Below are 26,540 nucleotides of genomic sequence, written 5' to 3'. Positions count from 1 at the left end.
CCTGTTGACCCTCCACGAGTCAATGACCTCTGCTGTGACTCAATTTCTTCTTCTGTCAAGTGGCAATGATAATACTTGTACTCTTTACCATGTGTTTGTGAAGATCAAACAATAACAGGATTACAAAGGTTAAATTTCTATAAAACTACAAGGAGCTATTAGCAGCCCTTTTACAACCAACTTTGGCATCATCCTTGCCAGTTTCCAAGTTACCAATAAAGAGAAAATAATCCATCTGGCCAAAATACCCTGCTTTGAAACATAACAAAGGCAACAAAGCTGAAACAATGGGCTGTTTTTGGAAGCACGCTCTGCTTAATTTTCATTGCAGTGAAAGCACTGAAAGTCATTGCTTCCGAACCAATGTGTTGTTAGATACATTCAATAGCCTGCAGGAAATGTTTACTTAGACATTTTCCTTTAATAAAGCAAACAGATATTGCCCATAAATATTATTTTAATTCATTTGATTAAGAGGGACTGGGGTTTCCGCTGTGACAGTTTCCCAAGGCTTCCTGCCACCTTGCAGAGCCTGGGCCTGATCCAATAATGCCCACCTGGCCTCCTTCCATCCAGGTCAGTAACTGAGACCTGAGTGATGGGGAGCAGAGGGGAAGAAACAGGATCCTGAAAGTCAGCAGCATTTTCCTCTCTGCATTTCTATACATAGAGCATGACTGTGCATCTCAGTCAGCTTACAGATATGTCTGAGAGGAAAGTCATAAAGAAATGTTTCCAAAGTTTGTTTATTCCACATAAAAACCATAAAATAGATCATTTAAAAATCCAGGAGGTATTTCACATTTAATGACTATTCGTCAAATGTACACCATGTGAAAATGCTATGCCCGATAAGGGAAGAGCCCACAAGGGCACCACCGGGACCACCTCCACTCTTACAACTAACATTTACGACGAGGCAACAATTGACAACAGATAAGATCTCTGCCTTCCAGGAGCTTTAGGTCTACTCCAAGATGCAAAGGGATAAACAGACAAATCCATCACACATTTCGTCTCAAGTCGATCTTATACTTGAGGGACAGAATAAAGTGTTCTTTCCCCTTGGCCCTCACAGCACTTATCTCACCAAACTGCAAATACTTTGCACAGATCCCAGCCGCAAGACTCACTCTCTCTGTAATACACTTGCTTACTTCTCATCTGCCTTACCTGGTTCCATATCCCTGAAAAAAAAAAAAGGGGTTTTTTAAGTCTTACTTTCCTATTTGCCACAGGACCTAGCACCTAACTGACAATGCTAAATGGATGTTTGAGAGACGTGTACAAATGGTTGTTACTTTCCAAGGAAAACTATGGTCACCGTCTTAAAGAAAGCGCAAAGTGCCCTGGGAATTCCGAGCGGGGAGAATCTTATAGTGCACTGGACTGGACCTCACACACCCGGAGCCATTAGGCCAGAGATGGGGAGAAGGGCGTTCCCAACAGAAGCAAAGCTATGAGGGGAAGTACAAAGGCAAGGAGAGAACGAGCACCACTGGGGAAACAGAAAATGGCCCGACGGCCAGCTTTCTGCCACCTTCTCGTCCCTTTTCTTGACTTTCCTCATTTGGCTCCTAGTTTTTAAGCTCATTTCCACCCTCCTCATGTGCCTAAGTAGGAAATTTTCTTGTTCTTACAAATAGCACAGGAGGGCTTCCCTACTGGTATTTAACAGAAAAGAAACGAGAAGCTATCGCTCCCATTTATTTGCCTGTTTGACCTAAATGTGCAGTGTCTCTGCCACTATTCACTGACCAACTGGGCCTCCAAGTCCCCACTGAGCCTCCCTGAAGAGTCAGGCCAGGACACGCCGTCATCGGGCCACGAGGAAAGCCCAGGCAAAGCCAGACTCTCATCCCTTCTGGAAGGGCCTTCCTTTTTCCTTCCACGGTCTCTCTTATTTCCACTCACCTCCAACAATGTAGAAATTACTTTATGTAAAGCCCTGATAGAAGCTTACATTTTTCTCCTACCACCTTCCACTCCACAAAAAAACTGCTCTAAGAACTATTCTCACACTTCCTGTTTGTGAGAATATCCCAAATATTTCACATAAACCGCACCATGGTGAATGAATGATTCAATACATCTCTAAAAGGGAAAGATACATTTTTTCTCCACCTGTGTTCTCTGAAACCCACTCTGCCTGGAAGGCACATTAACACAGCTCACACAACACCAACGATGGAAAACCCAAGTCTTCTGTAGAGATGTCAGTTTCTAGAGTCTCAGGTAAGATTCAAGAAGTACTGTCCAGCAATGTTCTAGAATTCAGAGACCAGGGAAGAAGCCCAAAGCTTTACCACTCTCTGGCCGTCTTGCACAAGTGATTTACTTCCATTGGGCCTTGGTTTCTTTATGATGGTGGTGGTGGTGGTAATAACCACCTGCCTGCTTTCAGACTTACAGAAGGGATTAGAGACGAATATATGCTTCATCAATAACTAAAAATCAAGACAAATACAAAGGAATATTACAACAAGGAATGACAGTGTTAGTAAGTTAATTGTCTCCTTTCCTCCAGAAAGCAAACCACAGATGAGGTTAATAGAACTACCATAAAACCCTCAGAAACAGCACACTGTCCCCAGCATTCTCCATCTTCTTAACTGCAGCACTGGTACCACTAAGCATCTGAAAGCCAACGTGCTAGCAGAATGTAGAGACATGAACACCTCTACAAAACTGGGAAGGCTGTACTACAGAGTAAGGGAGGTGAGCAAGGAAAGAAAAGGGCTACTGGAGAGAATGAGCTTATTTTCTGCCATCAGCTGATAGTGAGAAAGCACAAGCCTCCCTACCTTGACGGACAAAGCAGGAGGAAAGAGCCAACTGACTGTGCAACTCAAATTATTTGAATCTGAATAAATCTTGGGTCAAGCACGTCTGGTGTGGGAGAAAGTACAGCCAGCTTCCTCAGACGCTTTTAAGTCATTTTCTGTTTGGATAAAGAAAACTGTTTCAATATTTTTGCCCTATTTCAATCCTTTTACATGAGATTAGGGATTCCCAGATAATAAGGATTAATTCAGAAAGCTTTAGAAATTACAGCTGGAAAATCCTGAGGTCCAACACAGAGGGGAAAAGAAAGTTAGGAATGAATAGGAAACTGAGCTTTACCTTAAAAGACTGTTGTTTCCAACTACCTGTGTTTTAGTTTCTACAATGGTTTGGCTTTGGTAGATGATCGTATCTGAGAAGGCGCATTATGTGGAGGAAAAATACACAGGCAGACTCCCGAATCATTTTTTCCTAAAACTTCTGGCTCCAACACTCATCCATTATTAGACTTTAATCAAGGTAACCAACCATGTGGTCCCATTTTTCTCATCTGTAAAATGGAGATAAGCCTTCCTTCATTTTAGGGTCCATGTGAAAATTAAATGAGCTAGCATTTGTAAAGCTCCCACGCCCTTCCTCACCGACTTACAGAAGCTACGCAGTCAACGATGGCTATAGTATCCACAGCCTTTTCCGATTTTTAAGGATGAGAATCCAAGAAATCCCCTCTTCCTCCTAATAAAACACTTTTGATTTAGCTTTTCTTCAAAATGGAGAGAGACTTACAATAATCACAGAGGAGCAAGAGGTCGAGAAAACAGAAAGGGCCCTTCCAAACAGCGTGAGTGTTCTGATCCTTTACTGCCAAGGATCAGAATTTGATTTGTCCTTCATGTGTTTATAAAAACGGGTTATAGTTGGCCTCACCTTAAGGTTGTCACAATTTTTCAAGAAAGGCCAAAATACTGATACGAACAATACTGAAATGCAGAAAAGAGACGAACGACCACATCTCTGGGGTAACCAGTCAACCAAAGAAAAGCTTGAACGTGTTATTCTTTTATTCACCATGTTTATCCTAGGGTAGAAAACCACTACTCTTTGGGGGACACAAATATTTCCTGTCTTTTCAATTTAGCAACTGAACACACTTTTCCACCACCATACACTGCAGTTTTGGAAGACAGAGCGGATTCCTCTGAAATATGAGATGTTCAGTCTAAGAAGGTAACTAAGGGCCTGACTCTTAGCTGAACTACTACTAGGAAATGAAGGCAAGTTTTAAACTTTTCCCAATCTTTCTGTTTCAAAAACAGAGCTTCAACAGTGGTGTCATTCCTGCTACTTCTGGCTACCGAGCTGCCTGATGGGGAGCGGGATGGCGGAGAGAACAGCTAAGCCCCATTCACCAAGCTCCTTCACAAGCAAGGCCACCCGATGGGCAGGTGGGGACTGCCCGGGAATTCTGGTCACTCATGGGATTCTCATGCATCCGCTGCACCCCCGCCCCCCTCCCCCAACACACTTCCAATTCCCATAAACATCTGAGGTTTGACCGAGTTAGGATAGGTCACTGCTGGGTCATTCAGCATCTAAAATTTGCTTCTAACCAAAAAGAGCTCAGACTAAGGGAATCATTTTAGTGTTCAAGGTTATCAGAGGAAAATAAAACAAAAACTCTGTTGCCAAGAATTTGAGTCATTTCTCTATATACAACAACTTGAAGGCACCTCCTCTTGGCTGGAAAATAAATCCCTGGGGTGACTTATTTTGGATCAAAGTCTTTTTGAAAATAGAAAACTCCACATTCTCTAAGGGATAGATCACTGTCTGAAGCGAATTTCATTTAACCTAAAGTTTTGTGCCAACTTAAATACACTAAAACTCCAATGCTTATAAGGAGGCATTCCCCTCTTCTTTGCTTATAGGTACATGGAAAAGCTATTATGGGGATAATCAGCTCAACTATAAAATGGAGTAGTCATACATAATGACAAAAACAGAAACAAGTCATAAATTGCCTTTTCCCCCACAGAATCCATGCAGGCAGGCACTCGGTATGCTCTTTTGTGCAAAGATAAAACTTTTGCCTTGAATAAACAGTGTCTTAGTCTCATTTGAGCCTTATAAATATACTGCCTACAAAACAAATACAAACAAATGCTGTTTATCTTAAACAAAAGGCAAATGGACCCCTCTGCCCTCAATCAGGTCACAGTAGACATGACAGTAGGTTGGCTAGGGGCAAGGGCTGGCTGAGACTCTGGGTGCAGGGACACAAAGTCAGTGTCCACTGGATCACTGCTGTGCCCCAGGTCTGCTTTCCTGGGCACAAAGGGCCAGTGAAGGTTCTCTTGGAAGGGAAGTGGCTCCTCTGTACACTTTACCCCAAAGAACAAAATTATCTAAAGTGCTAGCTAGGTTTTCCACCGAACTATCCAAAAAACAATCTCAATTTCCCTCTCTCTTTCTCGTCATCATTTAACTTGACTGTATTCATCTTCAGATGGTTTTCCTCAGAGCTACTAAAATGCATTCTGAGTTGAGGTAGGGCTTTTTGTTTATACATTTTGCCTTTCTCAGTGTTGTTTTTATTTTTTAACATACAGAGGCATGTCTAGAACAAATCAAGCAGTTAGCAATATCTCAAAAGTGTTAACTAAAGTAAAAATTGAGATGCTAGTGCAGAAGATCAGGTCCTGGCTCTGCAGTTGCCTGGGACCTTGGGCAAGTCACCTTACTTCCCTGGGCCTCGGTTTCTTCATTTACATATTGGGGCTGATACCATCTGTCCTACTGACTGACTAGATCAAATGGTATCAATGAGTAAAACCACGTTTACAAGCACCAAGGTTCTTACTGTCGGTAAAGAAGATGGTGATGGTCACGACCATTCCATCACAAGAATGACCACAACCAGCACCACTTCCTGAGATCCTGCTTTGTGACATAGCTGATATGACGGCAGTCACCTTACAATCTAACAGAGTGATGTCAAATGATAAGCTTCTGATGGAAAGTTAGTAGTAATTAATTTTTCATATTCTCTTTAGCGCCTGGAAGAAAGCGTTATGCACACAAAGGACAAGCATCATATAGGGAGAAAAATAAGGCCTTTAGAATTAGCAGGACTCGGTTTCATATCATCCCTGTCATTTCTAGTTGTATGATCCTGAAAAAATTATTTAACTTCTCGAATTCTCAGTTTCCTGATTTGAAGAACAGAGATTAACATACAGAAGACAATGTATGTAAAGGGTTTATAACACAAGGCCTGACAAAGAGAAGGTGCTCAAGGAAAGTTTATAAGTTAGTATGTTTTCCATAATGAAGGAGGGTATTTCAACCCTGTTCCTAAATCTTTTTCCTACTAATACCATTTGCATCAAGAAATAATATAAGGTCTTTATCCAATTCATAACAAACAAGACTGATTTAAAACAATGAAACGATGGCTAAAACTACAAAAGATAAAATGTACTCACTAAAAACCAACAGAAAATTCCTATCTCCTTGACAAAAATTTAGGTCTGTAGAATTTGAGCTGGGAAACGTGGGCTTGCTAGAAATAAATGCTCTAAAGCCAAAGAGAAAGAAAGAAACCTACCACACAACTGCAAAAGTTATCAGTAAAAATCAGCATTTAGCTAACAATGAACCATGAATTCTAATCCCATGAACAACAACTGACTTTGACGAAAAAACTTTTATTTAAAAACAGGGAAATTATTAAAATATTTGCAGTCATAAGTATAGCATCAAAACATATGTGGGATCAAAAGAGTACCCAAGATCAAAAGCATCCTATATTGCCTTGACAAAGACACAAAGAGAGGGATGGAAAGTAGGACAGAACAGAGCAGAGGTTCCATTAGTGATGAGCAAAAGTGCTTCTCTTCTTTGCTGAAGAAATTAAGTATGTTATCGGCTTTCTTCCTTTAGGAAGATGAGATGACAGCTGTACAGAGCAAACGTTGAGCTTCTACAGAGAAGAAAATGGAATCATTTGTTCTACTGTTAATATCTGAGATGTTCTTAGTTTGAAAAGAACTTTTTTTTTGAGAACTCTTCTTTTTTTTCCTATAACTATATGAAAATATTACATAATAATCACAGATAGAAGGGAAATGAGAACTCTTTGTAAGAGAGGGAATTTGTTCAATGGGCATCTCTCCAATTCTCTGGCTTTCAAAGAGGTGACAGGATCTTGTAGATATTCAAGTAATACCCAACTAGGGAAAAGAATGTTTTTTTCTGATTCATGCTGCAGAGAAAAATCTGTTCCTTCAACATGGCTTTGGAATTTGAAATGCTATGCACTTTTCTTAAAAAAATCATATTCCTAGAAAAGATTCGAGGAACAATCATCTTGCCATGGCCTTAGGAATGGAATCAGATCTTTAAGGTTCCACTCAAAGGGTAAGAGTCATTTTGCCAAGATCCAGGCAAGGGAGTCATGGGATAGATGCTCACAGCTTGGTGGCCAACCCCTCATTCTCCTCACTTTAGATCTGGACTCCGTAAGCTGATTTCTGGGGGTTGGGGGATCAGAACGAAAGGCTAAGAGAAATACAGGGAATAAAGGGCATAAATTACCTTCTAGTTATATTTCCTGATGCTAATATTAAATAAGTTAAGAAACAGTGAAAAAATGTAATGAGAAATTCCAGAAGTTGATTTGACAGACCTGAAATTAAAAATCTGCTGTGAATGATCCACAACATTTACCCAGAGACAAGTAAGACATGTATGTCTGTTACCTTCTTATGTGACAGAATGAATTCCCTTTAAACTTCTCACTGAGTTTTCAGATCTTCATCTTTTGTTCCTCAGGTCAGTGGGATGGGGAAAATGACTATCACCTTCTCATAGGTTAAAAAAAAAATAAATAAAACCAGCCAAAGTCCCTCTCAAGATCAACAGAGAAAAAGATTATTTAAAGGCAGGAATGAGATTAGAACCCAGATACCCTGTCTACCAGCCCTCAACGCATAACCTATGTCTACAATAATGATTTATGATCTTTTGGGAGGCATGAACCTCTCTGTCAATCTAATAAAAACTTTAGATCCTTGCTCCAAGAAAATACACATGTATACAATATTTATAATTAATTTTAAGAGGTTTATGGAGCTTCTCCACTCCATTCAAAGCCTACTGAACCAAGATCAAAGCCCTATGGTCTTTGCAGCCAAATGGGGCTGGCTGGCTGGGGCTCGGCGAGGTGCACTTCTGTCTTGTTTGACCCCTTTCTTTAATCACTGGAACTCAGGCACTCTTTAAAGGAACACTTCCCACAGGCCAACAGTTGATTATTGTGGTCATTTGCACTTCCTTAAACTCTTCTTGTGTATACAGAAAAGCAAACAAAACATTACCCCAAAGCTACATTAAAGGTCTGATTTCAACCCATGAAACTACAAGAAAATGGAGATCTTTAGCCAAACTACATACATGCAGTATCACAGATGACCTGAATGGGTATTTAGTAGACAGACCTGGCTTTTGGAGTGACCATTTCCAATATGAAGTGGTAATTTTAAGTTTCTTTGCTTTCTCATGATAGCTATATAGACTAATTGTTGTAACATATCCAGGGTTCCTGGTATCAAAATAGATTACATAGCAATTCATTTGAGTAGCAGTCTGTGGCGCCAGTACTGATTAGCTTACAAAAGGCAAGAGAGATGCACATGGCAGGCAGGGTTCCTACTCAAGAGACCTTGGGTCCTGGAAAACAGTACCTTTATGCAAATCTGACAGTATAAAGCATGATATCCAACAAAACACATGATTACTGCCACCCAAGCCTTCACATAGATTTTGGGGGTGCAGGTGGAGTTAAGGAGTATTCTGCCCTTTCTTTCTGCTTAAGTTATAATCTCATGCTGACCCTCAAGCTTCAAAAACAGTTTTCCAGGGGAAACAAGAACCAAGAGACAAATGAGACTTTCACAAACAAGGGAGAATAAAGAAAGGGCCAATCCTTTCACCAGGACATTGCGGAGAAACTTAGAGAGACCCACACAAGGTCTCACCTGTGGAGAGGTCACAGGTGAGCTCCCAGCTTCTTCATTCTCATCCACAAGGTTAACCAGAGGGTCCTAACAGCCAAACTGGCCCAGGCCAGTTTGAATTTCCCACTCTCCAGGTCTGAGATCTTCCTCCTCTGTAGACTGAACTAAATTGGCTTTCATTTCAAGGGAATTAATGGTTTCCTGGTGGCCAAAGTCTGAACATTTTATACTGGTGCAACTATAAGAGTCAAAGTGAAAACTCATTTCTTTTGTTCAGTATATATTTTTCAAAGTTTTCATAATGTCATATCTGATTTTATTCTCACAGTGAGCTATCAAGTCAGTGCCTTTTGATTCCAGATTGAGGAAGGCCTCTCAATAAACAATAATTATTTTTATTTTTCAAATTAAAACCAAAGCCCAGGGGTACAAAAATAAAAAAAGGAATTATAAAACCAAGGAGACTGTTATATGTTATTTAGAATTTAACGAAATTAAGTAAAACCTTTAAACTGGGCATTTACAACTAGATATTTTAAGTGCATCTGTTTACATTAAGTTTAGTAGCTAAAAGAACACTGAGGAATCTGTGCCACTACCGTGATGTTTTATGCTGCCGTCAGGGTAAAGGTCCAAAGGGCAAAATGAGAAATGATTCAAGGCAGAAATGTGCACACTCATTCAGACCTTGACCCTGATTCTGTTTACAAATTATGATTTAGAAAGTCTCTCTCACCTCTCTACCATTACCTTTTCTCTAAAAGTAAGAGTGCTGCCTATTTTGAACCACAAGCCAAATACACCCTTGGTCTGCTGTAAGTCCAGCACAGGTGTACCTCAGAGAGACAGTGCGTTCCACTCCAGACCACCATAATAAAGTGAATACCGCAATAATGGGAGTCACATTTTTGGTTTCCCAGTACACATAAAGTTATGTTTACACTATACCGTAGCTGATTAAGTGTGCATTAGTGTAACAGGGAAAAACAAGTAGCTCCATACTGGATCTGTCTCTTTTACTTTAATCTTTATGTTCTGTTGCTTTTTATACAAGTTAAGAATGTTGCCTACAGCCTGAAACATACAGGACAGCCCATTCTCAAGGCTCTGATCCTTAAAGGTATAATACTTTTCTATTCATACAGAGATAAAAAGTTGCAGAACACAGAATAACATTTGTCTTGTTGGAGGTTTATAGGAACACTGTGACAGGACCTGCGTGGACAAGAACAAAGGATTCCGACACCAAGAAGTTTGCAGCAACCAATCATATCCCCTTCCCTTTTAGTATAAAAGAAGTCTCAATTCTAACTCGGGTAAGACAGTTCTTTGGGACACTAGTCCACCATCTTCTTGGCCTACTGGCTTTCCGAATAAAGTCGCCATTCCATTAACCCAACAATTCGTCTCTTGATTTACTGGTCTGTTGTGTGGCAAGCAGTATGTGTGGACTCAATCACAATAGCATTATGTCTAAACAAATAATGTACACCTTAATTTTTAAATCTTATTGCTAAAATATGCTAACCATTATCTGAGTCTTCAGTGAATCATAATCTTTTTGCAACAGAAACATCAAAGATCACTTATCACATATCACCATAACAAATATAATCATGATGAAAAAGACTGAAATATTTCAAGAATTACCAAAATGTGACACAGAGACATGAAGTGAACAAATGTTGCTCGAAAAATGGCACTAATAGACTTGTTCAACACACAGAGTTGCCACAAACATTCAATTTGTAAAAAAACCACAGCATTTATGAAGCACAACAGAATGAGGTGTCTGAAAAAACTAGCTCGACTAAAGAACCGTCATCTCCAGAAAACAGTTTGGAAAATAGGAATAAATTCCCATCTTTCACACGTTATTACCAAGAATGCCATGCAATACAGACATGTTATTACTCAGCTCCATTTTCTTACCTGATCTTCAAGATAAATTCCTACGTGGCACCATGGAAGACCCTACAGTAAGGCCACTTGACATCCTAGCGGCGCCTGTGGCACAAGTGCACCTGTGACCTCACTAAGCAGACGCTCTACGGTAAGCAAGCGGGGGGCACAGGCGCTCCCCCAGTCCTGGTTCATTCACAAAAAGGTCAGTCTCTAGAGGAAAACTTTGTTGAGCTGACAGGAAGGGGAGGAAAACAGTCTTTAGAGAACTTTCGTTATGTTGTCAGGTAGAAATCCCCCTTCAACTACCCTGCACCTTTTCCAGCTTCACACACAAAATCAGCTCCTGCCAAAAATTAAATTGTGGAATACCAAAACACCCACCAAACAAGTGGCCAATGAACAAAAAAGCCAACTAGACAGCAAGACACAGGAGAATTACACTGCTGTCCTTCCACAGCTGGACTCAGATGACTTAAAGGGCTGCTTCATTCTTAGAAGGCTGTATTTCTGTTTGGACTTTATCCTGTAAGCTGTGCATAATAACCGGTAGATTTTAGGCAGGAGAATGGCACAAATTCTTTATCTAAAAACGCGAGTTCATTCTGGTGACACTGAACGATGCAAGGAAGTCCAGGTGTAGGAGGCTATGGCACTGGCCCAGGGAAGAGCAAACCAGAGCCCGGACAAGGCAGTGGCGTAACGCAGGGAAGGAAGAAGGTATTTCAGAGGTGCACTTGGTGGACTGGGTGCCAGGTATCGGAGGTGAGGGAAAGGCAGGGCATGTGGGCAATGAAGCAAAGGCCATGTATGTGACTTCTCACAACCTATTAACTATAAAAGAAATTATAGTAAGTATAGACTCTTGAGGCTAATTACAATGGAATCTCACCTCTATCTCCTTACCTTGGCGGCAGAGTTTGATACTCCGTGTGTAACATTTCTGATAAGGCCCCCAACATTTCCATACTTTATCAGTCCAGTAACTCCTTCGGAAACATCATTCAGAAGCCCCATGGGATTGCCAAGAAAGTCCACCGATCCCAGGATCCGAGCTGCCTGGCTGAGGAGCTCCTGTCACACGGAGTGGGGAGAGAAGAAGACCAGTACCTGTTTATATTCACGGACACAGTGTCCCAGCAAACAGGTTTGACATCAGGCTTGTCCTCCATCCCCACCAATGCCAACGCTACCTCTTAATCGTCATCAACTGCAGGCTACTGCCCTTTCATGAGCCCACCCTGAACTTCTCTCCCAATACTGCGCATCCCAGAGATGACTTTCAATACTCTTACACTCTTTAAAGCCACTTAGAAGGAGAAAATGCAATGGAACAGAAAAGGTTCTTTACAAATATTTATCAGTGTATACATCACACTTTCCTTTCCATCGTTCTGTAACTAGGGGATTAATCAGCAGCAGGGAGATGTTTACAAGGGAAGGGAAGGAGGGAGGAAGATTTGGAGTTCCCCAGAGTCTACCTGGGGAGGGGCCGGTGCATAGGGAGGGCACGTTCAGACGTTCCAAGCAACCCTCCACTCCCTGTGTCCCTCCACTGTCTGAGTCCAGGGATACCCACTATATCACTCTCCTTACAGTTCAGTGTGAATATCACCAATGAGGAAAGTCAAGGAAGGAAGCAAAGAAAGGAGGGAGATGGGAGGGAGGACGGAGAGAAGGGAACAAGAATAGGATATGTTTTAACTTTAATAGGATATGGTCTAGACCTATTTATTCATGGAAAAGTATGGCCTGGCTTTACATTTTGGTCTTTGCAGTTTGAATAATAAATACAAAATGGAAAGCGTCCAACTTCATAAAAAAATTTTTTTTAAGTTCAACTCTACAGCAGAATCTCATAGACTCTAAGAACACTGGTGTGGCTGCTGAAAGTAGGCCCATGCCTGGTAAATAAGAGTTCACAGGCTTCTGTGTTATCGTTAAGGCATCAATGAAACCCTTAACAGTTGTGACTAATCTAGTGGAAGTCCCTGAGACTAGTCCTGAGAGACAAGCCCAACAGCTCATGAATCAAATGCACTGTTCCATACAGGAGTTTCATGATGTGCAGGGGCTTCACGGGCTCTGACCTGACCCAGAGCACAATAATCTGAGCTGAGATGTTCACCTGGGTTTTCAACAGTGATGTCTGAGGAACCAGAATTCCCAACAACTAAAACAAACACTTTGCTTCTGCTCCAGCCACTAAGGACCGCTCCACGGCTCACCTCCTGGAAGTGCTTGAGGACATCGTTGATAATGAACTCCTTGGTCTCATAGGGATGCACCCGAGTGAACGGGTCCAGATTAATCACAGCGTCTTCAAACCGAATCAATGGAAATCCCAAGGTGCTTTTTAGGGCCTCGTCAGGGAAGAAAGGAAATGATAGACTTTAGCTTATACGATGGCCTTCCAAGGTACCTTAATTCTGGATTCCATGAAAGCTACAAGTCATGCCAACTTTCCAATGAGAGTCAAGGTTTACAATATTTAAAAACAAGGATTTTCCTGGTAATTATAAAAGTAAGATATTAGGAATATATATTACTCAACATAACATATATCACACAGAAAAAAAAACACTATTAGCTTCACAGCATAATTCTTTCTGATCTGTTTTCTATCTGTATGCTTGTCATGTTTTATTTTTTGACTAAAGCATACCACCCATATGGAAAAGTATACTAATCAAATGTACAGTTCAATGATTTTCCCCAAAGTAAACACAATCACATAACATCACCCAGTCCCAAAAGTCGGTTTCTATCCCCATCTTGCAAGCACCCCCTCCCACTTGCGAACTCCCCGTCACCACTCCCTCTCCCCCTAAGGCAACCACTAACTTGACTTCTATCTCCACTGATTATTTTTCCCTGCTTTGGACCGTACCTAAACGCAACCATCGGTATGTACTTGGTTGTGTGTGGCTTCTTACAGTGAACATTAGGTCTGGGAGAGTCACCAGGTTGTTGCACACAGCTGCAATTTATTTATTAACTGTCAGGGCTACGTAGTAATCCAACACACGAATAAAACAATGTATTTAACCACTGCTGTTGATGAACAGTTGTGCTGTTTCAAAATTTTTGCTCTTATGAGTAACGCTGCTATGAACATTCTTGGACGTGTCTTTGGGGCACATTTGTATGCATTTTTCTTGAATATCTACCTGGGAGTGGAACTGCTGGGTCATAAAGAATGTACGTGTTCAACTGCAGTCTATGCTGCCAAACAGTCTTCCAAAGCAGTTGAACTGGTTTACGCTCCCTTCAGCGGTCTATGAAATTTCCTGTTATTCTACCTCCTCACAACACCTGGTAAAATTTTTAAAAGACAAATATTCTGATGAGTGTGTAATGGTAACTGAGTGTGGTTTTAATTTCCATTTTCCTGTTGAAAGATGAGATTAAGCACCTGATAATACACACATCAGCCTTGTGGATATACTTTTCTGTGAAGTGCCTACTCAAGTCTTTTGCTCATTTTTGTAGTGGATTATCTGTTTTTTCCTTATTGTTTTGTAGGAGTTTTTCTTATACATTCTGTACACAAGCCTTCTGTTGAATGAATGTATTGCAAGTATCTTTTCCCATTCTGTGACTTGTCTTATCATTCTCTGGTGTTCTTTGATATCAGATATTCTTAGTTTTAATAAAATTGAACTTAATCTTTCCCTTTATGGTAAGAACTTTCTGTGTTGCAGTTAAGAAATTATCTACGTTAAGGTCATAAAGATATTTCATTATGTTTACTTATGGAATCTTTATTGTTTTACTCTTGACGTTTAAATCTACAATCTGCCTAGACATGATTATCATGTATGGTGTGAAGCAGAGATCAAGAAGCATCTTTTCCAGATGAATATCTAATAGACTAAATAATAGTTACTGAAAAGATCATCCTTTATCTTATTGCAGTACAATATTAGAGTACTACAGTGCAAACTTTGTTGTAATTCAAGTGACTGTACTTATGTGACTGTTTCTGGATTCTCTTTTGTGTTTCATTTTGTCCTGCCTTCTGCCAATACCACACTGTCTTAATTACTTTAGTTCTGTAATAATTTTCAAGTCAAACAGTATAGGTGCTCCAACTTTGTTCTTTTTCTTCAAGATTACCTTGGTTATTCTTTGTACTTTTCATTTTCAAATAAATATTAGAATCAGCCTGTCAAACTGCCGCAAAAAAAAAAAAAGCTAGAATTTTCAACAAGAGTGCATTGAATCTACAGATCAATTCAAGGAGAAACAACTTTACAATACTGAATTTTCCAATGTATTAATATGGCATGTCCCTTTAACTGTTTAGGCCTTTAAATTTTTCTCTCAATAATGTTTGATTGCTTTCTGTGTAGAGGGCTCATACACACTTTGTTGGACTCATTCCTAGGTATCTCCAGTACGTTAAAAATGGCCATGACTTCTTTGCATCTTCTGCCACCAGTGGAGTCTACTTCCCCTCCACCTGAATCTGTACTAACCTGGTAATTTGTTTCAACCAATAAAATGCAGCAGAAGTAACACTGTGAGACCTCTGAGTCCAAAGCTCCAGAGATCTTGGAGCTTCTGCTCTGCCCTTTTTGATGTTTCCACCATGAGAAGCAGCTGAGAGTACCCTGCCTGAAGATGAAAAACCATGTGGAAGAGGGTTCTGTTGACTGCCAGCAAGTGCCTGACATGTGCTAAGGTCATCTTACACCATTCAGTCTCAGTGGACTCCAGATGACTGCAGCTACATGAATAACCACAGGTGAGTCCAGCTGAAAAAGCACCCAGCTAAGTCCAGTCCAAATTGCTGACCCAAAGATTTGTGAACAAATAAAATGGTTGTTTTAAACTGCTAAGTTTTGGGGTGATTCATTACACAGTAATAGATAATGATACTGCATCTGATGTTTCCTTAATGCTATTGTAAATGATATCCTTCAAATTTCCTTTTCTCTGTAATTGTTGCTGACACGTAGAGATGCAATTGATTTCTGTACAATGTCTCTGGTGACCTTGTTAAATTTACTTATTCATTCTAATAACTTAGCTGTACATTCTTTTAGACTTTCTAGGTAATCATGTTCTCTGCAAATAATAGAGTTTTAATTTTCCTGTCCAGTTTTTATACCATTTTTTTCTTTTATTTATTGCACTGGCTAGGACCTCCAGCATAACAGCGAACAGAAGTGGTGATGATGGCCATCCTTCCCTCTTTCAATGCATCATCACTGAGTATGATATTTGGAGTCGCTTTTTTATGGAGACGCTCCATCAGTTTAAGGTAATTCCTTTCTATTTTTTTAATACCTGTATTGTGGTATAATTCCTATACAGTAAACTATACATATTTCAGATGTACAATTTGATGAATTTGATAGATGTATACAGCTATGAAACCACCACCACAATCAAGATAGCTAGTATTTCCATCACTCCCCAAGAAGTGCAAATTTCAAACTCTCGATTTATCCCTTCCCACCCCCTTTAGCCCCTGGTAACCATAAGTTTGTTCACTATGTCTGTGAGTCTGTTTCTGTTTTGTAGATAAGTTCATTTGCACCCTGTTTTATAGATAAGTTCATTTGTGTCCTTTATTTTTTTTAGATTCCACGTATAAGTGATATTACGTGGTATTTTCCTTTCTCTTTCTGGCTTACTTCACTTAGAACGACAATCTCCTGGTCCATCCATGTTGCTGCAAATAGCATTAAGCTCCTTTCTATTTTTTGTTTGCTGAGTTCTTACCATAAATGGATGCTGAATTTTGTCAAAAGACTTTGGTGCAACTATTGAGATAATCATGTTTTTTTTTTAATTCTTTCATTTCATCGATATATAGTGAATGACATGATTTACTTGGAATGTAAATTTACACTCCTGGAATAAACCCAATTTGGTTATGATATACAGTTAACCCTTGGGCAACGTGGGGGTTAGGAGTGCCAACCCCACACAGTCAAAAGTCCTTACATAACTTTACAGTCAACCCTCCATATCGATGGTTCCTCATCCACAGATTTGATCAACCACGAACATGCATTGCTGCAGAATGTATTGAAAAATATCCATGTATAAGTGGACAAGTATTTTGAAAAAAATTGGTGTATAAGTGTTCAAGGGTGAACTGCATTTTCCTTTTTATACATTGCTATACTCGATTTGATAGCATTTTGTCCAAATTTCTTTCTTCTATGTTTGTGAAAAAAATTCTAGTCTACAATATTCCTTTATTATTTGATTATGTTCAAAATATAAATTAAAGTTTTCTGGTAAACTTCTTGAACACACTTACAAGTTATTTTAAATTCTGTATCTGATAATGTTATCTGGTTTATCTGTGAGTCTGTTTCTAGTATCTGTTTTTTCTCTTGGTAGGCCTGGTAATTTGTGACTGAATGCTACATTTCGTATAAAACCTTATAGACTTTAAATGAGTTTTTAGTTTCTGGAAGGCAGTTAAAGGGGCTAATCCAGTCAGTGTTTTCAGGGCTGGATTTCAGTCTTAGTAAATCTTGGTCTATATCAGTCTTTCTAAGGTTTGCTCTAGTCCTTCAGCAGTCTTCAGAGTCTGCCTTAAGTTCTTTTGGAACAAGAGTATGTTTAACTGAAATGAAATCATATAATTAAAGAAAAGCTAGGTGAAATTTTCTAAAACCAGAGAGTGGGAAAACTTTTTCGTGACTCAAGGTCCAGACTCAAAAAGGCAAAAGACTGATAAATTTGACAATATAAAATAAAAGTTTTTGTATAATTTTTAAAAAACATACACACAACAAAAGCAAAGTAAAAAGACAAATGAAAAACCAAAGAACAAATACTTGCGACTTATATCAAAGACAAAACTTACATATAGAGTTTCTAAAATTAGAGGAGGTAAAAGACCAATAAAATGGTTTTTTTTAACGGGCAAATGGCATGATCAGACTATTTAGTCCACAGAGGGAAAAAAAAAGTCCCTTTTAAAATAAACATATGGGTTAGGAAAAGAGAAGAACACTGAAAGAGGAGAATCAGAAAGGACAGACATCAAGAACAAGGAGGCAGCAATATCAAATATGGCGGAGGGCCCTACAAAGCTGAGGACAGGAAAAGGCCACTGGATCTAGCGCACTAGGAAGTCACTAGTAAACGCCAACTAAATAATTTCAGAACAAAACATTTCAGAGATTAAGAGCATCCTCAAGTTAATTTAGCCTAAATGCTAATTCAGCCTAACACTCTCATTTCTTTAAATAAATAAAACCAAAGAAATGTGAAGTGGATGGCCTAAACTCCCACAGCTGGTTACCTTAGACTTGAATGTGCTCATTTTCACAACAGCAACTACCTATGAGGCGGAAGGCATGAGGACCAGAATAGAGGACAATTTGTTTCCCCTGAAAAACCTTCTGCTCTGCACTCTTGCCTGCCTCACCCATCCACGTGAGTGGTGAGTGACGATGGGGTGAGCAGGCACTATTCCCTCATGTCACTGACAGAGAAACAGGCCCAGGAGGCCTAACCACTTTGCTCAGAGCCACACAATGAATATGCTGGGAAGGCCAGGTACTGACATCAGTTCGGCAGTTTGTTTTGTCAATACAACTCTGAGCATTACTTTCTTCTCAGAGAAGAGGAAGTGAGATCAAAACAAAGGCCTCAGGCAAAAGCTTTTTACCCCAACTTCCTCACTGCCACCAAACACTGAAGGGGAACCACACATAATACAAAGACTTCTAAAACCTCTACTAAGGTGTCAAAACCTTCATGAGAGACACTCTCCCCTTTCTGAGTGGCTCACGTGCTTTGTCTGAACCAAGGAAATATCCTGGCCCTTCAGTAAACATTATCTTTACCTGGGACTGCATTTGGGCCTCCCACATTTGAAAAAGCTGAGATACAGCGTATGGGTATGGATTGCTCTGCCCCCTTCAGGTTGTCCTGGTGAGTCAAAGCAGAAGAGGTGAGAGGGAAAGAGCCAAGGGGGCCTTTCCTTGTAGTCACTAGTGACTAGTCAAGTACAGTAGTATACAAAGCTGATGCTTATTTACTCAAGTAGCCGACGGTTTCCTGTTATAAAATTGATTCTGGAGAAAGCAATCTGTGCTCCTAAGTTCCTAATAAAAATAGGAAACCGTCTATTTCTACCTCCACCAGACAAAAACTGCTGCAGTCTTCCAGAAACTTTACAGAGCTGAAAGAAGAAATACCTGTCCATGTGCCCTAAGGTCTCAGATCAAAGCTAGTCCCTGGGCCCTGTCCTTTCCTTTCTGAGTTTATACTGCACTAAACAAAACTGTCTGGAATTCATTCTTTAAAGGTTTATTTATGGTGTATAGAGACTGTTTATGTGAAGCAGGGTATTTGCCCATTTCCCTCTTGGGACAGTGTTTAAAACTACAGGGATATTTCCCTCTCTGGCACTTTCTGAAATACAATTAACAATACTGGATCTTTTTTCCTTTTAACAAATCTGGTTTTTATTTAGGGAGGGGAGGAAAGAAGTAAAGGGTCTGAAGTTTCCCAACAAATTATTTCAAGCCTTTGAGAAGACAGTTTTAGGCTTTTTAAATAGTGTCTTTGTTTGAAATTCCCCCTCACCCCCACCCTCTTGCTCTCTGACCATTAAAATGTGGGTTTTCTTCCAAACTAGATTGCTCAATTAAAGCCCTTCTTTTGTAATACCCCAATGTTCTAAATGGGAAAAGGACTGCTGTAGGCCACCTTGTGAAACCTTTTAAAGGCTCCTGGACTCTTTTGATCTCAAAAAAAAAAAAAAAAAAGAAAAGAAAAGAAAAGAAAAGAACCCCAAAGGACATATAAACTACCTGGCATTTTCGATATTGCTCTCCTGCTTTCTAACACGCAAACTTGGGAGGATAATGGAGAATGGGGGTGGTGGGGGGACTGCTATGCTTTCGTCTCTGCACTTGTGAGATGGAACTATTATCTCCCCTTCTTCCATCACAGAGTAAGGAATCCAATTGAGATAGCAGATGTGAAACTGCTTTGAGTCCCTCTGAACAGACACTCTATCTGGCAATAACGTACCCTCAGTGTAAACCTGAAGAGATTTCCCTCTGAGATTTCTGACAGCCTCACTTCTGGCCTGGAGTCAAGAGAATCAAGATAATTATTCCTTCAATACAGAAGACATGGTTACCTTTTAGTCAGACTCTTGTGATTCCTGTTCTGGGACAGGACTCCATTTCCTAAGCACATACTTTTAGCCATTGCATATTCATCTCAAAGAGCACCTTGCTCTTCCTAAGAGCTACTAATAAAGGGATATTACTCTGTTAGAAAACTCTTTGAATAAATGACATTATTTCATGAGTCCCAGACTCCACTAGGAGAACTCAAGGCACAATAAAATGGTGACTTCCACAAGCTGAGATGTTAACTCTGATGCCCCAATTCCCAGCACCCTGTTTGAAACGTTAACGTTCCACATTCAGGGTGCCCCCATCCCACACCACATCACATGGCAGCTCCATCAGATTTAATAATCATTTGATGAACACCCTGAAAATGTTCCTTCAATATAGTGCCAAATGAAACATTCAACTTAAACAATTTCCAGTTTATTGCATGCAGAGCATACACACAAGCATGAATACCACGTAACTGAGGATCTGGAGGTACTTCAACTGTAGAAAATCATAGTGCATTTGTCAGTCTTGGGGGAAGTTCTCTACTGGGAGCAATTTCAAAGGAATAGTTAGGTGTCTGTGTTTCTTAGTAAGATGATTTAAAAAACAAGAAGTCCTTAACTCTCAGGAAATGCTTAACATTGGTCTGTTGGGTGAGTGCCAAGTGTTCTGGGGGAATATATACTTTATCAAACAAACCCATTCCAAAGGGTCACACAAGTCAAGTGGATACTTGTGGATATTAGCAAGATAGTGGTTTTCCCATGGTTTTCCCCCCACTCCCATGCTAATTTTAAGTATCTTCAGTCTCCTGGGAAACATGAAATTAAAGCAAATTAAGCAGACAGGATAGCCCACGGAGGAAGCACTGTTCTCAGGACGGCTGGAGGAGCAACTACTGCTCCCTGGTCCTGACCAGCTCATCCCATCTGCTGCCTTAATGAAGTAGTCACCCTCACCCTGCCCTTACCCAAATATGATCTGATGCTGACCAGACTACTGTCTTGTTACCTGAAAGTCTATTTTAGAAGTTGTGAGCTGGCAAACCATGGGCTCCATCAGGCCCACACATGTGTTTTGTTAGGCCCACAAGGTTTTAAAAATCAACAACAACAAAAAAACTCAAATTGGCTTGCCAACATTTAAAAACCAGGAGATTCCACATAAAAATCCAGATTTCCTGGCTTCACTTTAAAAATCTGAAGATTTAGCAACACTGGGTTCACACTACCCCGCGACAACTGGCTGGCGCTGCGCTGTGCTGCCCCCTTCAGATGAAGCGCGCACACTCCGTGGGCCACGGTCCCCACTGGGCTGCTTCACTTGCTCGTGCTGCTAGCGCAGTCCTGGGAGGCATCTGAATTTATGACTCCAGGTTTACTACTTATTTGTTCACGTCTCTAGCTATTCTTGTTCAGAAAGAGAGACCACCTTGAAGCATCTTAAAGGAGGCAGGATACAGCAGTGGGAAAGTCTTAGACTGGTCGTTAGTGGGGAGATAAGACGCCTTGACAACCATCTTCAAGTGCAACAGAGAAAAGAGCCAGAAGAAATGGGTGCCAGCTGCCGGGAGGCAGATACAGACTCCACCTAAGGAAGGACTGTCCAACAGGCTCCCGGGCTCTGCTCCCGCTCCCATCATTACCTATCCATACAGGCTTCAGGGACAAAACACTCTGAACTCCAAAATCCTTGTTTACCCAGCAAGGGGGTCGTTAAGGGCTCTTAGAGCTCTAAAATTCTCTGATTCCTTATATGCTAAGGGGTGCACAGTATAGGGGGAAAAATATATATATATACATATGGACTTCAGAGTCAGATAGACTTAGATTTGAATTCTAGTCCCATCCCTTAATTTTAATAGATTTTATTGCAGGAAATAAAGATGGTATTCAGACTGGATCTGTCAAGTGCATATCAAGATGCTCCATGGGAGTGTTACATCCTGATGTGGTGGTAGGGGAGGCCACATCTCAGTGGGTATGCGGTCATGTCCTCCTTGAAGGTGGCAGACACTTCTAGTGCCAACCATTGAAGAAGAGGTGACCACTTAGAAAGGAGGAGACAAGGACAGGCAGGTCTTGGCACAAAAGGGAAGATACTGTCTTGGCTGTAGCTTTTCTCGAGTCTTGGGAGCGACCCTAGGAAAGGAGGCTTTTACTTCATTGAGATAAGCCAAGAGCTAAGCAGAAGGCAGATGGGGTTTTATGTAATTCTGTGTTTACTCTCTTTTATTACTCTTTAATCTTCAACAAAGTCATACTTAAACATTAAAAGAGAGAGAGAGAGAGAAATAGACAATTAACCCTTAAACAACACAGGTCTGAACGTCATGATCCACTTACATGTGGATTTATTTTAATGTTAAATACTACTTAGTACTATGTGATCCTTGGACGCAGAACCACACATATGGAAGACTGATTATAATTTATATGCAGATTTGACTGCAAGGAGGGTTGATGCTACCAACCCCAGGGCCATTCAAGGATCAACCGTATACACGTACATACACATATACATGTATGAGTTGATAAACTTTCTCAAAAAAACAAAACAAAACAAAACAAAAAAAAAACCAAAAAACAAAACCCTGTAAAAATATCTGCCACAAATGATGCTGGGCAGAAAGAGCAAACAGTAAATGTATTCATTCTTTTCCAAGGAAAAGTCATTTTTAAAACTTACCCAGCTGTCAGCTCACCTTGAGATCCAGTGGCAGTTTGTTGGAGGTAAACACACTCAGCTTGATCTGGGGGATGCTGATTTTGAGATTTTCAAAGTAGTATCGAATAGGTGTCCCAGCCTTGCTCAACTGTCTTTTCATGGAGGCTTTCATCGTATTTTTCCACCTCTGGTACAAAGGTAGAATTTTTTTTTTGAAAACTAAATCTCTTGAAGTCTCATGATTCAAACACTTTCATTCACATTGAAAAAAATTCATAGAAAAATGTAAACATCTATCTCTCTAAGTTTAGTTTTCCAGGGTTCAGTAATATGTACAGCATACTGATACATATTTCTTTGTAAAAGCAGATCTGGTTCCTGTTATCAAAAAAGTACAATAGCTTGATCTTTTGATTTGCAACTCTATACCATCTGGCAGATATCATCTCTGGAAAAAATAATCCAGGTGGAAAAGCCAGAGGTCATGGGTGTGTTTGCTGGCAAAGTGTTTTCTAGAAACTGTGTGTTCATTATTAATATTATTATTTTAAGTGACCCAGATTACCTGTATTTATTTCATAAAATGATATCCAGATAAGTACTTGGAGTATAGTTTAACTGAATCATAACCAACAACACAATGATTAAATGTTGAATCTGAGCAAAACATAATGCCTTAAAAAGAAACATGCTGCCGGCTAGGAAGAACCAACATCATGACAAGCGGCACCCTCTCCCACGCGGTGGACACTGCTTAAACAGCACAGTGGAGGCAGACGCCTCACACGTTATCCCATGAAGCAAAAAGGATGATGCGGGCCAAAGCACAGCAGTGCGCTCTTCACCGTGACGCTGCGCCCACACCCGCGTGGGCGGCTTATTTTCATTTGGATTCATGTGCTTTAGAAATGAAACCAAAGAGACCGTGCATACCTACATATAAAACACATTTATAATGTAAAGCTTTTATAGTTCTACTTATAGAAAAAAGGGAATAGGTTTTTAAAAAATGCACCTGCAGCACAGACCAGCTTATCTGCATTCAGAGAGCAGGAATAGCTAGAGAAAGCAGAGGAGAGTCCCTCAGTGAAAGGCAGGCGAGGATTTCACTGTCCACGAGACAGTGCTTGGGAGAAATTTCTTCAGAGCAACTTAGAAGAAAATGCATGTCCAGTCAAATTTAAAGTAAAGCTTCCCAGGAAGGTATCAAAAGAGAACAGCCACCTGGCAGGCAGGCTCAAGTGGCTGCCTGAGCACACACACACTGGCGCTCCAGCCCAAAGCGGGGAACGCAGCACTCGCAGACAGGGTCTTGCTCTTGATCCCAAATACAGTTAAAGCTTAAATTCTAAGTCTGGGATAAAACGCCAAAATATTTTTCTTGCATTGTGTGTATGTATGTGCATATGTACACATGTCCCCCAGGATTTTTTTTTCCCTCACTCTAGCCAACACAGGCCGATAACATTAAAAAAATTTCTATCTTATCATTTCTTCAGGCTTAATATTTAGCTTAGTGTTCAAAAGACTAAGCATTGCTGACTTCTTTCTAAGCTCGCAAAGGCCACAATGAGGAATGTAAAATAAAGAGACAACAGCTAAATTATTTCTGTAGCACGGCTAGAAAATTTAAGTTTTTCAATAGCTTATCTTACTCCCCTCTCCAAAGAAGAATAAAGTAACTAGAAACCTTTGTAATTACATTAAGGCATAAGGGTATGGATGTGAAAAAAAAGTTAAGGGGTTGAGGCTAGCCAATTTTTTTTCCTAAACTAAACCAAAGGAACCGCCAAAGGGATTTCTGATTCTTGGCTCTGAATCTGTTTAATAAACAAAGGTTAAGAAACAAAGTGGTTTGCTAAATGACTAACATCATTTTTGCTATGCTAAAGCAGATGAGTCAAAAAAACAGGAAACAAAGAGGAATCCACGCTGCTTCCTGAAGGCTCGTCCTGGGTATATTCTGGGGTACCAGCAGACCCTCGGAGCAGCTTCCTTCTACAGACACACACTCCAGAACCTGCCCACAAGCAAGACTTGGGAAGAGAACCACTGAACCACACACCTTAGTCTCCCAGCTCAGACTACGAAGTGGAAAGGGAGATTGCTAGGTTCACAAGCAGTCTAAAAAATGCCATCCTGAGGCCAATGCCCAGATTCAAACCTAGAACATTTGATATTACCTGATTCTGCTTGATCGTAGCCGAAGAAACTCAGCAGCTTGAGGAGCAGTTTCTCCTCAATTTGCACCGTGAATCTCTGAGCTGTGACCATCAGATGCTAGAGAGAAAGAAATTCTGATTTACAGTGTGAACGCCGGAGGAACTTTCATCTGCACCATTAAGAAGGTCCCAGTGCCACGACATGGTCTCTTCACTTACATGATTTCGTAATCTTATTGCCAAATTTTTCTGGCTCATCTCTCTCTACATTGTTATAATTAACCCCAAATTCCAGAAAATGTTTAGTAGACGATTCACTGTCCTATTGTTTGGTTCCCAGGGCATCTGGGTCTGGTTAATCAGGATTATACTTTCAAATGCACTGTGGTGGATGAGATTTATGGCACTGAGCTCACACAGATGGCAGCTAGTTTAAGGAGCAGCAGAACTGGGCTTGTGAATTTGAGGGCCACATGCAGGCTTGGCCCCTGCTGGCACTGGTGACAAAGACCAGAAATATGAGAAGCAACCTCTTAGCTCCCACTTTTCCAGAACCTGGTGCTGTAACAGGTAGCTTACACGTGAAGACTTCCCCAAGAAAGCAAGCTTATCGCTTCTGAATGATCCGCTTTTAGTAAACAGTGTGGCAGCTTACAGAGAAGGATGTCTGTCCCAAGGTCAGGCACCCTCTACCCCTTTTCCAGTCTTGGATTATTATTTTAACAATACATCAGATCATGCCTGGTCACGACTGATCTAGAAGATGCTACACTTTCCTGCAGAGACTTCATGCTGATGAATATGGACTCTGGCCCCTGTGGATTTAGTACTATCACCTGTGGGGTCATCGAAAACACAAGAGGAGAATATAAAGTGCTAAGAGGGGTTCTTGTCAATCTCACTTCATAATGTACTGAGTCACGCGTGCCTTACCCCCCAAGCCTGCACTGCTGTGCTGAGACCTGGCTGTGAGAGAAGAAATCAACCTTCCGGGGTGGTATCCAGCCCACCAGCCTACCTTGTAGATGTTGGTCAGTGCGCTCTTACTGGGGAACTTCACTGCGTTCACCTGCACGGCAGGGCCGGTCTCAATGACCTCATTCTCGTTGCTCAGGGGAGTCACATAGAGCATGAAGGGCTGAGTGGTGCCAATGAGCTGATTGTCCACCTGGGACATGAAAAAGCAGCAAAACAGAGACAGACAAGTTGCTTAGTTTTCATTTTTACCTCTGGGATCTCGCAATATGAAGGTCACTCAGAAGGTTCCTTTGGGAAAACACACTCTCACTAAACCCAGCAATAACAATAGTGGTAGTAATAATAACGGGCTAGACTTTCTTTGGTGAGTACTACACGCCAAGCACCAAGCTAGTCACCTCCTGTGCGTTAGCTTGTCAAGTCACACAGCAGCCCGGGGATCCAAGACCTTAAACTCAGGGCTCTGCTGCAATCCTCGCCGCCGCCCCGAGGACTACCACTGTCCTCATGTCACAGATGGAGGAGTGAAGGAGAGAGGCCCTTGTTTAGGGTGGTTCCTAGTCAGTGACAGAACAAGAACTTGAATCCAAGTCCGTCTGAACCACTACACTACTGATGCTTCTCTTTTACTCCAAATTCCCTGAAGTAAGACAACCAAAATAGAGAATCAGTAGCAAACGGCTACCAAGAGGGCCTGTCCTAAAGTCAGCTGCCTTCTAGGAATGAGATGATGACATCAGCGGCATCAGGACCCCTCTGCTCACCCTGCCCCACCCCACCCGCCCCCATCAGCACCATAACCAAGCACACACTCCCTACTCTCCTGCAAGCTTAGGGGCGGCTGGAGGCTCGTGGCAGGAAACACCCATCTTCCATCTCTGTCTTACACTAAAGGCCCACACTGGGAAGAG

At 40.9% G+C, this 26,540-nt stretch overlaps 1 protein-coding gene across 1 annotated transcript in view; it reads right to left on the bottom strand.

Annotated features, from left to right (window-relative positions):
• The window catches only part of VPS13D (vacuolar protein sorting 13 homolog D), a 226,887-nt gene that overhangs the window by 72,444 nt on the left and 127,903 nt on the right, over window positions 1-26,540 (bottom strand). Inside the window, 6 exon segments of the mRNA XM_032495223.1 lie at window positions 11,610-11,777; window positions 12,932-13,066; window positions 22,527-22,625; window positions 22,627-22,676; window positions 24,673-24,769; window positions 25,670-25,819. Of these exon segments, the coding sequence (XP_032351114.1) occupies window positions 11,610-11,777; window positions 12,932-13,066; window positions 22,527-22,625; window positions 22,627-22,676; window positions 24,673-24,769; window positions 25,670-25,819 (699 nt within the window).

This window comes from Camelus ferus, chromosome 13, assembly GCF_009834535.1.
Source record: "Camelus ferus isolate YT-003-E chromosome 13, BCGSAC_Cfer_1.0, whole genome shotgun sequence".
NCBI classification, from domain to species: domain Eukaryota; kingdom Metazoa; phylum Chordata; class Mammalia; order Artiodactyla; family Camelidae; genus Camelus; species Camelus ferus.
Note: the sequence above shows the minus strand (reverse complement) of the source record. Positions and strands in the feature narration are given on the sequence as shown.